At 47.3% G+C, this 13,941-nt stretch overlaps 1 protein-coding gene across 1 annotated transcript in view; it reads left to right on the forward strand.

The window, feature by feature from the left end:
• The window catches only part of LOC143787874 (P-selectin-like), a 692,067-nt gene that overhangs the window by 560,035 nt on the left and 118,091 nt on the right, over positions 1-13,941 (forward strand). The window contains exon 8 of the mRNA XM_077276995.1: positions 5,920-6,042. Within this exon, the coding sequence (XP_077133110.1) occupies positions 5,920-6,042 (123 nt within the window). The remainder of the gene's footprint in view (positions 1-5,919; positions 6,043-13,941) is intronic.

A 13,941-nucleotide genomic window follows, 5' to 3' on the forward strand; every position in this document is an offset into this window, starting at 1 on the left:
TTTATCCTATGTAGTGTTTTTCCACAAATTAGCTGGAGACGGGTGGAAAGACACTAATAGGATTTTTTTAAATTAATTAGCAGCAGACTACAGTACTTGAAAAAAAATTAAAATTGATTTGGCGGTATGACGCAGTTAACAACCCTGAGCTGGAGACAACCAAGCTACGGCTGCTCACAGACTACAGGGCGAGCTGCAGTCACACGGAGACCGTGCAGACAGCCGTAAACGGCGCTGCAAGGCCCAAAAACCCTCCTCTACTTTATCCTATGTAGTGTTTTTCCACAAATTAGCTGGAGACGGGTGGAAAGACACTAATAGGATTTTTTTAAATTAATTAGCAGCAGACTACAGTACTTGAAAAAAAATTAAAATTGATTTGGCGGTATGACGCAGTGAACAACCCTGAGCTGGAGACAACCAGGCTATAGCTGCTCACAGACTACAGGGCGAGCTGCAGTCACACGGAGACCGTGCAGACAGCCGTAAACGGCGCTGCAAGGCCCAAAAACCCTCCTCTACTTTATCCTATGTAGTGTTTTTCCACAAATTAGCTGGAGACGGGTGGAAAGACACTAATAGGATTTTTTTAAATTAATTAACAGCAGACTACAGTACTTGAAAAAAAATTAAAATTGATTTGGCGGTATGACGCAGTGAACAACCCTGAGCTGGAGACAACCAAGCTACGGCTGCTCACAGACTACAGGGCGAGCTGCAGTCACACGGAGACCGTGCAGACAGCCGTAAACGGCGCTGCAAGGCCCAAAAACCCTCCTCTACTTTATCCTATGTAGTGTTTTTCCACAAATTAGATGGAGACGGGTGGAAAGACACTAATAGGAATTATTTGAAAAAATGTGCAGCAGCCTGCACTACTTCAAAAAAAAAAAAAAAAAAGGACAGTATGAGGCAATGAACCACCCTCCCTGAACTGAATACAACCAGCTATGGATGGCCTATGTGGCTGCACTCAGACTAGAGAGTGGGCTGCACTCACACACACACACACAGAGAGACCTTGCAGATCGCTGTGAAAACAGCGCTACAAGGCAAAAGCAAGGTGAATAGTAGGTGAACACAGCGGTTGCTAAATTAGCCTTTGGAAAGCACAAAGAAGCAAATCGCTATCTCTAAACTGTCCCTCAGTCAGCAAACAGCGTCCTGTCACTAACTGAATTCACAGCAGAGTGATCGCAAAATGGCGCCAGCGACTTTTAAACTGCATCATGACATCATTTCAGCAGCCAATCACAGCCTTGCCAGTACTTTCATGCCCTCCATGCTAAACAGGATGTGCCCACACTTGGAATCTTTCTCATTGGCTGAATTTCTGAATTTTGAATCATGGAACTTCCGATTCCGGTATCCGATACGCGCCAAGTATCGGAATCCCGGTATCGGAATTCCGATACCGCTAGTATCGGCCGATACCCGATACTTGCGGTATCGGAATGCTCAACACTAGTAATAACCTATCTTGGTATGGCAGACCCCCCAGTCCTCTAATAACCTTGGTCGCTCTTCTCTGCACCCGCTCCAGTTCAGCTATGTCTTTCTTATACACAGGAGACCAGAACTGTGCACAGTATTCTAAGTGTGGTCGAACTAGTGACTTGTATAGAGGTAAAATTATGTTCTCCTCATGAGCATCTATGCCTCTTTTAATACATCCCATTATTTTATTTGCCTTTGTAGCAGCTGCCTGACACTGGCCACTGAATATGAGTTTGTCATCCACCCATACACCCAGGTCTTTTTCATTGACGGTTTTGCCCAGAGTTTTAGAATTAAGCACATAGTTATACATCTTATTACTTCTACCCAAGTGCATGACCTTACATTTATCCCCATTAAAGCTCATTTGCCATTTATCAGCCCAAGCTTCTAGTTTACATAAATCATCCTGTAATATAAAATTGTCCTCCCCTGTATTGATTACCCTGCAGAGTTTAGTGTCATCTGCAAATATTGAAATTCTACTCTGAATGCCCCCTACAAGGTCATTAATAAATATGTTAAAAAGAAGAGGGCCCAATACTGACCCCTGTGGTACCCCACTGCTAACTGTGACCCAGTCCGAGTGTGCTCCATTAATAACCACCCTTTGTTTCCTATCCCTGAGCCAGCTCTCAACCCACTTACACATATTTTCCCCTATCCCCATTACTCTCATTTTATGTAACAACCTTTTGTGTGGCACCGTATCAAAAGCTTTGGAAAAGTCCATATATACTACGTCCACTGGGTTCCCTTGGTCCAATCCGGAACTTACCTCTTCATAGAAGCTGATCAAATTAGTCTGACATGAACGGTCCCTAGTAAACCCGTGCTGATACTGGGTCATGAGGTTATTCCTCTTCAGATACTCCAGCATAGCATCCCTTAGAATGCCCTCCAGGATTTTACCCACAGTAGAGGTTAAGCTTACTGGCCTATAATTACCGAGTTCAGTTTTTGCCCCTTTTTTGAATATTGGCACCACATTTGCTATACGCCAGTCCTGTGGTACAGACCCTGTTATTATGGAGTCTTTAAAGATTAAAAATAATGGTCTATCAATGACTGTACTTAGTTCCTGCAGTACTCGGGGATGTATCCCATCCGGGCCCGGAGATTTGTCAATTTTAGTTATTTTTAGCCGCCGCTGTACTTCCTGCTGGGTTAAGCAGGTGACATTTAATGGGGAATTTTTATCACTAGTCATTTTGTCTGCCTTTGGATTTTCTTTTGTAAATACTGATGAAAAAAAGTCATTTAGCATATTGGCTTTTTCCTCATCCTCATCCACCATTTCACCCAGACTATTTTTAAGGGGGCCAACACTGTCATTTTTTAGTTTCTTACTATTTATATAGTTAAAGAATATTTTGGGATTATTTTTACTCTCTCTGGCAATGAGTCTCTCTGTCTCAATCTTTGCTGCCTGTTCTGCGTTGTGGTGAAGACAGAGGAAATAACTGAGGTAGAATTGGGTGAGTTTATGAAAGGAAAAAGAGAATGTGTATGAAGATATTCTATGTGTTAAGAGAAATGTCCATGAAGTTTTGTACCCGCTATCCATTGTACATGCCCCACCCTACGTTGATGTTCAGTAGAAGACAGTTTATTTTTGAGTGGTCTACTTTATAACATCTGATCCTGGCCTGCCAAAGTCACCAGCATCATGTAGCCTGCAAGGGAATAGCATCCCAAGAGCTAAAGTCCACACACCCAGCCAGCAGGGCCGGCTCCAGGTTTTCATGGGCCCTTGGGCGACAGAACCTCAGTGGGCCCCCTTGTGGAGCAAATCATGTGGCGACAGTAAAACAGCAGGGACCACAGAGACCCAAATATTTTATTTAGAAAAAAACTATGTAAACTTTATAAAAACACTAGTGCAAAATAGAGAAAGTGCAATATATCAGGGAAACTTTTGATAAATTTGCTTCTCTGTAAGTTGTAAACTTCTAAACAAATTTAAACAATTTATGCCTTTTGCTAGATCTTTAACAGTAGTTACTTTTCTTAGGTGCTCCTTTAAACCTTTCTTCCCCATCTATTCCCTACCTACAAAAACTCCCCACTCTGTGTGCACCTGCAGTGTGGACCACTGACCCCAATATTTAATCAATTGTGTCATTGCTAGGATTACTCCCACCCCCCAAAATCCCACAGAAAGTAGTAATGCCCCTACTGTGCAACGACATGTATGGGCCTTTGAAGGATATAAATATATAAATACAATTGTAAATGCATTAATTTAAAAAAACCCACAATACTAAGTGCTATTTACATGAACTCTGTATTTACTGTCAGTGTACATGTAACACAGTGATCACTGGTGACATTATACACAGGAGCTCTGTATATAGTGTCAGTGTACAGGTAATACAGGGATCACCAGTGACATTATACACAGGAGCTCTGTAAAAAGTGCCAGTGTACAGGTAATACAGTGATCACCACTGCCAGTGACATTATATACAGGAGCTCTGTATATAGTATACAGTGTATAGTGTCAGTGCACAGGTAATACACTGACTCACCAGTGACGTCTCTAGCTGAAGTCCTTCATCTTTGCTTTTCTCATTCATGCAGCACAGACCGCCATCGCTTCTTCCAGCCAGGACTCGCCTCTGCATAAAAAAAACACAGTTATCTAGAGCACATTCCCCACTTTTTCCCTTTCTTCTACACTACACATCTGAATACAGAGGTCCACCCACAATCAATATATAATTGGTTATTATGCAACCTCATAGATTGCAAGCTTACGAGTCCCCCATCATGTGCAGTCCCCCTTACCTCCCACTTCATGTGCAGTCCTCCTTACCCCCACTTCATCATGTTCAGCCCAACTCCCCCACTTCATCATGTGCAGCCCAACTCCCCCACTTCATCATGTGCAGCCCAACTCCTCCTTCATCATGTGCAGTCCTCCTTAACCCCCAAATTCCATCATGTGCAGCCTCCTTTAACCCCCCAAATTCCGTCATGTGCAGCCTCCTTTAATCCCCCCAAATTCCACCATGTGCATCCTCCTTTAACCCCCAAAATTCCATCATGTGCAGCCTCCTTTAACCCCCCAAATTCCGTCATGTGCAGCCTCCTTTAACCCCCCAAATTCCACCATGTGCATCCTCCTTTAACCCCCCAAATTCCATCATGTGCAGCCTCCTTTAACCCCCAAATTCCATCATGTGCAGCCTCCTTTAACCCCCAAATTCCATCATGTGCAGCCTCCTTTAACCCCCCCAAATTCCATCATGTGCAGCCTCCTTTAACCCCCCAAATTCCATCATGTGCAGCCTCCTTTAACCCCCCAAATTCCGTCATGTGCAGCCTCCTTTAACCCCCCCAAGTTCCATCGTGTGCAGCCTCCTTTAATCCCCCCAAACTCCATCATGTGCAGCCTCCTTTAACCCCCCAAATTCCATCATGTGCAGCCTTCTTTATCCCCCCAAATTCCATCATGTGCAGCCACCTTTAACCCCCCAAATTCCGTCATGTGCAGCCTCCTTTAACCCCCCAAATTCCATCATGTGCAGCCTCCTTTAACCCCGAAAACTCCATCATGTGCAGCCTCCTTTCACCCCTCCCCACTTCTTCATTTGCAGTTACCCACCATTTAATTTAAAAAAAAAAAGGTTTTTTTATACTTACATCACCACTCGCTCCCTTGCAGCGCCTCTCCGCTAGCGTCCTGGCCGGGACATGTCGGCACGTGCGCGATGACGTCATCGCGCACGCCCGACACCTGACCCGGAAGCATAGAGAGATATCATGGAGCCTGGAGGGAGCAGGAGCTGTGCAGCCGTCAAGCTGACAGCCGCGCACAAAGCTCCCGGACCCGGCGCGGACGTGTGCGCCGACTGTGACTGCTGCCGGCCGCTTCACAGTGCAGCGCACACGGCCGCGCACAATTTGATGCAGCTTTGCACACAATTTGCAGCTTTACAGCCACCACCAGGCGGCCGGCCCTGATCAGCTGCAGGGGGAGCGGCCCGGGGGGCATTTGCATCTTTGCAACCCGGCCCAGTCCGCCCCTGCTAGGGGGGCCCCCAGAAGTCAGGGGGCCCCGGCATCTGCCCGACCCTGCCGTCCGCTGACGCCGGCCCTGCCAGCCAGGACCCTTATTTTCAGCGTGCCAGGGTGTGGAAGACGCGTACCTCGCCCACAGCTACTGCCCCACACCACGTTACATATGGATAGTGTAGAACTTCAAAACTTGGTACAAATTCCTTAAGTCTGCCTCTTAGCCTCTTAGCAATGCTTCTCAGAGCGAGGAGGTCAGAGAAGCAATAATGGAAAGTGTTCTTTATGTGAAATAAAAAAACAACTATTTTATTTAAAATACATAAACTTATTGCATATTACTCATCTATAAAAAAAATTGATGGAAGTGTCCATTTAATAATTTTTTTTCTGTCTTTTTAGCTCAGAATGTTTCAATGGAAAACCAAAAACAGGCACACACAGTAGCTTATACTTTTACAAGTTTGGGGCTAATGCTTTCTGGGACATCAATGGCGTTTGGAATAAAGTACTATTGTAAGAAAAGTAAGTGAATTGTTTTAAAACTCTTTTAAATAATTACCTTTCAAAGAAGGCAATCGACATATTTAGTACAAATGAAAATGTTATTTTTGCTAATTGCGTGTTTTGCTAAATTATTGATATTAGAATTTACAGCCCAGAGCCTGCAGCACATCACAGCAGCTTCCCTTTCTCATTGACTCCATTGGAAGGCACAATACCATGGATTTAGGCTCTGCCACTATTAGGCTGGTACTAGGAAGAAATGTTGGCTATGGCAAGTGGGCTATACCCTATAATCAGTCAAAATGCAGGGCAGTTTAGTGGCAAAATCAGAAGTGCAAAGAAAGAAGTTGTAACAAATACAATGGGGAAAATAAGTACCGTATTTTTTGGACTATAAGACGCACCGGACCATAAGACGCACCTAGGTTTTAGAGAAGGAAATTAGGAAAAAAATTGAAGCAAAAAATGTGGTTAATTCTGTACTTAATATTCCATATCCTGGTATATATGATCCCTATGATCCCCATCCTGAAACACATGGCCCCCTCATCCCTTCCCTGGTATACATGGCCCTCTCATCCCTATCCTGATATGCATAGCCTCCTCATCCCTATCCTAGTATGCAGGGCCCCCATCTTTTCCTGTATGCATGGCCCCATCCCTATCCTGGTATGCAGGGCCCCCATTTTGTCCTAGAATGCATGACCCCATCCCTATTCTGGTATGCAGGGCCCCATCTCGTCCTAGTATGCAAGGCCTCATCCCTATCCTGGTATGCAGGGCCCCCATCTCACCCTAGTATGCATGGCCCCATCCCTATCCTGGTAGGCAGGGTTCCCATCTTGTCCTGTATGCGTGGCCCCATCCCTATCCTGGTATGCAGGGTCGACATCTCACTCTATTATGCATGGCCCCATGCCTATCCTTGTATGGAGGTTCCCCATATTGTCCAAGTAGGCATAGCCCCATGCATATCCTTGTATGAAGGTTCCCCATATTGTCCAAGTATGCATGGCCCATCTCTATCTTGGTATAAAGGGCCCCCATCTCGTCCTAGTATGCATGGCCTCATCCCTATCCTCGAATGCAGGGCCCCCATCTCGTCCTAGTATGCATGGCCCCATCCCACTTCTGGTATGATTGGCCCCCATTCCGGTCCTGGTATGCATGGCCCCATCCTTATCATCCTTACCATCCCTAACCTTATGGCCCCAATCCTGATATGCATGGCCCCATCAGAAAACATTAAATAAAAACAAACTATTACACTTGCCTTCCCATTGCTGACTCGCAGCATCTTGTTCCAATGCCAGCAGCTGCTTTATGCTTGTAAGCAGCACACGGCAGGGATGTCATGCTCTGCTTGAAAGCCAGAGAGCTCCAAACTCATAGACTGGTCTTCATAGACAAACTCTATTACCAACAGTCATCTGATGCGTCATGTGACTATTTAAAGAATGGTGGGAGAGGTCACCACCCACATCAGCTGACCTAGTACCAAAGCAGCTTCCAGCAAGAAAACTGACATTAACCCTTGCTGGCATGAAAGCAAAAAACAATGTTTAAATTAAAGCAAAGCCAGAGCTGTCACAAATCCAAAAATATATCATGACAGTACCCCCCCTTTCTACAAGGGGCCTCTGGACCCTTAACACTGGACCTCACGGAAATGACATATGGTGAGGATGTCTCAACCCACTAGGATTCACCTCTGCAGTCACCTGATCCTCAGGTTTACAGCAAACCCAGCCCAATGGCGAAGGAAATAACATAGGCTCCGGAGGCGCAACAAATCTCCAGAGAGACTACCTGTGGAATACATTCTATACATGCATTACGGGGGGGGTGGAAGGTCCTAGGGTTGAGAATGGCTGACATCTGATACAGCTCAATCACCCTAGAACTCCAGGTCCCAGATGCATACTGTCACGATTCCTCTGCTCAGTGAATGATTGATCGTGGGTCCCCGCTCGAGCTGTCAATGCCGATCGTCTGGTCAGGGCCTTCCATCACAGGTTTCATGGGAAACCTGAGGGTCCAGTGCCCCCCCTAGAAGAGGAGGTACTGTTACAATTCCTCCACTCAGTGAATGATTTCTATGCTATTCTGTGGAAACTGTCTTGCTGAGCTGTCTGTGTCTTGATTGACAGCTTGGTTGTCTAATTCTGTGATGGGCTTGCTGGGCTATTGGTGCCTTGATTGACAGCTCTGCTGTCCAATCTGTGACTGGGGCGTGCGGGAATTTCCTGCAGTTGTTCAGTGTTCTGGTAACCGCATAGCTACTTAACTGAACTGTCTGCCCCTGATCCCTGCCAGACGTAGTTTGTGCTTCTTGGTGAGTGTTTGATTCTGTTGCTCTGAGTACTGATCTCCTGCTGCCTGACCCTTTGGACAGTGTTCTGACTACCCCTTTTGTCTTGTTCTTTGGCTTTTTTCATGATACATGCACAAAAAAAGTTAATAAGCAAATTGGCTCTTCAGAGGAAAAGAGGACTTAAACTCTATAGCGCCACCTGTTGGAAGTAGCGATCCTACAAGTCACAATCAACCCGTTAACGAGTCGTGCAATATGACTTAGGATAAAAGCCAAATCAGTATCTCAATTCGCAGATGCGGTTTTTCGGGCTGTTGGCCCTCGTCAGTGCGAAGCATGAGAACTAATTTGGCTAGAAGAGAGGGTCTGGACTGGGGTCTAAGGGGCAACGTTTCTCCTTATGGAGAGAGACATACCAGTTCTGGCTTGTCAAGGTAAGGAGGCTTATTCGCCATGCAATGCTCCTCTGGGAAATATAATATGCAAATTGCCTCTTCAGAGGAAAAGAAGACTTAAACTCTATAGCATCACCTGTTGGAAGTAGCGATCCTACAAGTCACAATCAACCCTTTAACGAGTCATGCAATATGACTTAGAATAAAAGCCAAATGTCACGCCGCCTTCATATACTTACCTGTCTGGCCGGCGCACTCCCGATGCTCTCTCCTGCGCTCTGTCTTCCTGCTTCACCGGCGCTCGTCCCTTTGCCAGTCCGCGCAAGCGCAGACACGCTCCCCTCGTCGCTAGGGCTTCTGGGAGGTCGTGACCCGGCGGCTGCACCTCCAATATGGCAGCGCCCATCGGGTACTTCTTCCCAGCGTCTGCCCTGCTCTGACGCCTTTGCGTCTATAGCATTCACTGGCCTTACGCCAGTGTCTTCTTAGGTTCCTAGGCTCCGTTTCCTGTTTCCGAATCTGTGACTCTGCCTGTCTGTGTTCCTGCTGTGTCCCTGCCAGTCCTGTGTTCCTGCCAGTCCTGTGAGTTCCTGCTGTGTCCTAGCCTGTCCTGTGTTCCTGCCAGTCCTGTGAGTTCCTGCTGTGTCCTAGCCAGTCCTGTGTTCCTGCCGAGTTCCTGCCAGTCCAGTGTTCCTGCTAGTCCTGTGTTCCTGCCGTGTTCCAGTCAGTCCTGTATTCCTGCCGTGTTCCTGCCTATCCCGTGTTCCTGCTGTGTTCCTGCCAGTCCTGTGCTCCTGCCTGTCCTGTGGTCATGTTCCTGCCAGTCCAGTGCTCCTGCCGTGTCTTACCGCTCCTGCGTGTTTCCCGTTCCTGCCAGTCTTGAGTCTCCTTGGTTCCCTCGTGCCTGTACTTCCATCATACCGGTCAGTACTTAGTCTTAGTTTCTGCCATCTGTTCTGTACTTCCGCCATTCTTGTCTCTTCAGTAGCTCTGTCTCTTCCCCGTCCTTCGTTGAGTATTTGGGCTATCACCAGTCGTCCCTTTGGCTCCGGCAGTTGCGGCTTCATCATCCTTGGGTCTGTCCCAAACTCTCCCTGTATAGGGGGAGGCCTCATCTGGTTCACTCATCCTTGGCGGCTCTGAAGCCGTGACCCAGAGGGTCCACTACCTCAGCCCTGATACCAAATCAGTATCTCAATTCGCAGACACGGTGTTTCGGGCTGTTGGCCCTCGTCAGTATGAAGCATGAGAATTAGTTTAGCTAGATGAGAGGCTCTGGACTGGGGTCTAAGGGGCAACATTTCTCCTTATGGAGAGTAACATACCAGCTCTGGCTTGTCGTGCAATATGACTTAGGATAAAAGCAGGTGGCGCTATAGAGTTTAAGTCCTCTTTTCCTCTGAAGAGGCAATTTGCATATTATATTTCCCAGAGGAGCATTGCACGGCAAATAAGCCTCCTTACCTTGCCAGAGCTGGTATGTCACTCTCCATAAGGAGAAACGTTGCCACTTAGAACCCCCAAAAATGTCAGTCAGTTTTAAAGGGAATTTGTCACCCCAAAAATTGTATATGAGCTAAGGCCACCAGCATCAGGGGCTTATCTACAGCATTCTGTATTGCTGTAGATAAGCCCCCGATGTAACCTGAAAGGTAAGAAAAACAGGTTATATTATACTCACTCAGGGGCGGTCCCGCTGCGGTCTGGATCCAATGGGCATCGTGGTCCGTGTCCGGTGCCTCCTAGCTTTATACGATGACGTCCTCTTCTTGTCTTCCTGCCACTGCTCCGGTGCAGGCATATTTTGTCTGCCATGTTGAGGGCAGAGCAAAGTACTGCAGTGCGCAGGTGCAGGGCCTCTCCAACCTTTCCCGGCATCTGCGCACTGCAGTACTTTGCTCTGCCCTTTACAGGGCAGACAAAGGACGCCTGCGCCGGAGACGTGGCAGGAAGACAAGAAGAGAACGTCATCATATGAAGATAGGACGCGCCGGACTCAGACAGCAGCAGGACTGCCCCTGGGTGAGTATAATATAACCTGTTTTTCTTACCTTTCAGGTTACATCGGGGGCTTATCTACAGCATTACAGAATGCTGTAGATAAGCCCCTGATGCCGGTGGTCTTAGCTCGTATACGATTTTTAGGGTGACAGATTCCCTTTAATCACGCGACATCACGGAGGCCTCCACTTCACCCACACTCCTCGACCCCGCAACAAACATGGTGGAGGAGTGGGTCTTCTCCTTTCTTCTAACTGCACCTTTAACCCAATCCCACCTCTACCCTCCCTTATCCTCCCCTCTTTTGAAGTCCATTCTGTCCGCATCTACTCTCTCTCCAACCTCCAAGTGGCCGTCATATACCGACCTCCAGGCCCAGCCACTGCCTTTATTGACCAATTCTCCACCTGGCTTCTTCACTTTCTCTCTGCTGACATTCCCACCATCATCATGGGTGACTTCAACATCCCCATTGATACTCTTCAGTCAACAGCCTCCAAACTTCTGTCCCTTACCTCATCCTTTGGACTTACTCAGTGGTCCTCCGCAGCCACCCACACAGACGGACATACATTAGACCTGGTATTCACCCGTCTCTGCTCTCTATCTAACTTCACCACCTCCCCTTTCCCTCTATCCGACCACCATCTGCTCACCTTCTCATCCCTGTCCTCCTCACCGGTCATCCATGTCCAGCAAAATGCGCACCCCCGCAGAAACCTTGCTCACCTAGACACCCACACACTCTCTGACTCTATCCTACCACTGGCATCCATATACTCACTCCACAACACAGACAGTGCCACTGCTTTCTACAATGCCACTCTTGCATCAGCTATTGACACAGTTGCCCCTCTCGTCCATGGCAGAGTGAGACGTATCAATAGACAACCTTGGCACAATAACACCACTAAAAAGCTCCAGCAAGTGTCCTGGGTTGCGGAGCGGCGTTTGAAGAAAACACACTTGCAAGACGACTTCACTACATTCAAACAGGCAACACTCGCTTTTAAATCTGCTCTCACCTCTGCTAAACAGGCCTACTTCACAACCCTCGTATCTTCTCTTTCCTACAACCCCAAACAGTTATTCAAAACCTTTAACTCCCTCCTCCACCCCCCACTGCCTCCTCCAACCTCCCTGATCTCTGCTGAGGACTTTGCCACACACTTTAAAAATAAGATTGACCAGACAAGGCAAGTCTTCATTGTTCAATCACCACAACCCATTTGTATACCAGACCAATGCCCAAACCCCATAACCTCCCTATCCAACATCACTGAAGGGGGGCTTAATTGTCTCCTCTCCAAATCACACCTCACCACCTGTGCGCTCGACCCCATCCCATCCCACCTCCTCCCAAACCTCACCACCACACTTATCCCATCCCTAACCCACCTCTTCAACCTTTCACTATCTTCTGGCACCTTCCCTTCTGCTTTCAAACATGCCACAATCACACCTATCCTTAAAAAGCCAACCCTCGATCCAACTGCTATGTCCAGCTATCGCCCAATATCACTGCTCCCATTCGCTTCCAAATTCCTGGAGCAGCATGTCCACTCTGAACTTTCCTCCCACCTCTCATCTAACTTGCTCTTTGACAATCTACAATCTGGTTTCTGCCCCATCACTCAACTGAGACAGCCCTGACCAAAATCACTAATGACCTACTTACCGCCAAAGCTAATGGACAATACTCTGTACTCCTCCTTCTAGACCTGTCCTCTGCTTTCGACACAGTTGACCACTGCCTCCTACTACAGATCCTCTCCTCCTTTGGCATCAAAGACCTCGCCCTATCCTGGATCTCCTCGTACCTTTCCAACTGCACATTCAGCGTCTCCCACTCCCATACTACCTCCTCATCCCACCCTCTCTCTGTTGGAGTCCCCCAAGGATCTGTTCTAGGACCCCTACTCTTCTCAATCTATACACTTGGCTTGGGACAACTCATAAAGTCCCATGGATTCCAGTACCACCTCTATGCTGATGACACTCAGATCTACCTCTCTGGCCCAGATGTCACCGCTCTGCTGTCCAGAATCCCAGAGTGCCTATCAGCCATATCCTCCTTCTCCTCTCGCTTCCTCTAACTCAATGTGGACAAATCTGAACTCATCATCTTTCCTCCATCCCATAGATCTTCCTTACCTGACCTATCTATCGCAATCAATGACATCATGCTTTCCCCCGTACAGGAAGTCCGCTGCCTCGGAGTAACCTTTGACTCTGCCCTGTCCTTCAAACCGCACATCCAAGCTCTTTCCACCTTCTGTCGCCTCCAGCTCAAAAATATCTCCAGAATCCATCCTTTCCTCAACCGTCAATCTACTAAAATGCTTGTGCATGCCCTCATCATCTTCCGACTTGACTACTGCAACATCCTTTTCTGCAGCCTCCCTGCTAACACCCTTGCACCTCTCCAGTCCATCCTTAACTCTGCTGCCCGACTAATTCATCTCTCTCCTCGCTACTCCTCTGTTTCCCCCCTTCTGCAAATCTCTTCACTGGCTCCCGTTCCCTCAGCGTATCCAGTTCAAATTACTAATACTGACCTACAAAGCCATCCATAACCTGTCTCCTCCATATATCTCTGAACAAATCTCCCGATATCTTCCCTCACGTAATCTCCGGTCCTCCCAAGACCTACTTCTCTCCTCCACACTTATTCGCTCCTCATCCAATCGCCTCCAAGACTTCTCCCGAATATCCCCCATCCTCTGGAATTCTTTGCCCCAACATGTCCGACTATCAACCACATTCGGATCCTTCAGACGTAACCTGAAAACCCATCTCTTCAGGAAAGCCTACAGCCTGCACTGACCCCGCTGCCTCCTCATCACTATCGAAGCTACCACCTCACCAACACCGGAGCTCCTGCAACCCTCAACCTACTGTCTCCTTCCCCATAATCCTGTAGAATGTAAGCCCGCAAGGGCAGGGTCCTCGCCCCTCTGTATCAGTCTGTCATTGTTAGTTTGTTTACTGTAAGTGATATCTGTAATTTGCATGTAACCCCTTCTCATGTACAGCACCATGGAATCAATGGTGCTATATAAATAAATAATAATAATAATAATCATCATAGACCTAATGGAAAACAGAAGAATTAACTAGGTAGAAAGGCAAAATGAGCAATTGCAAGTACACAGTGCTATATGACGACTGCAATACATTAAAAGGATTAGCGCTTAATGACCAAGC

This window comes from Ranitomeya variabilis, chromosome 8, assembly GCF_051348905.1.
Source record: "Ranitomeya variabilis isolate aRanVar5 chromosome 8, aRanVar5.hap1, whole genome shotgun sequence".
NCBI lineage: Eukaryota > Metazoa > Chordata > Amphibia > Anura > Dendrobatidae > Ranitomeya > Ranitomeya variabilis.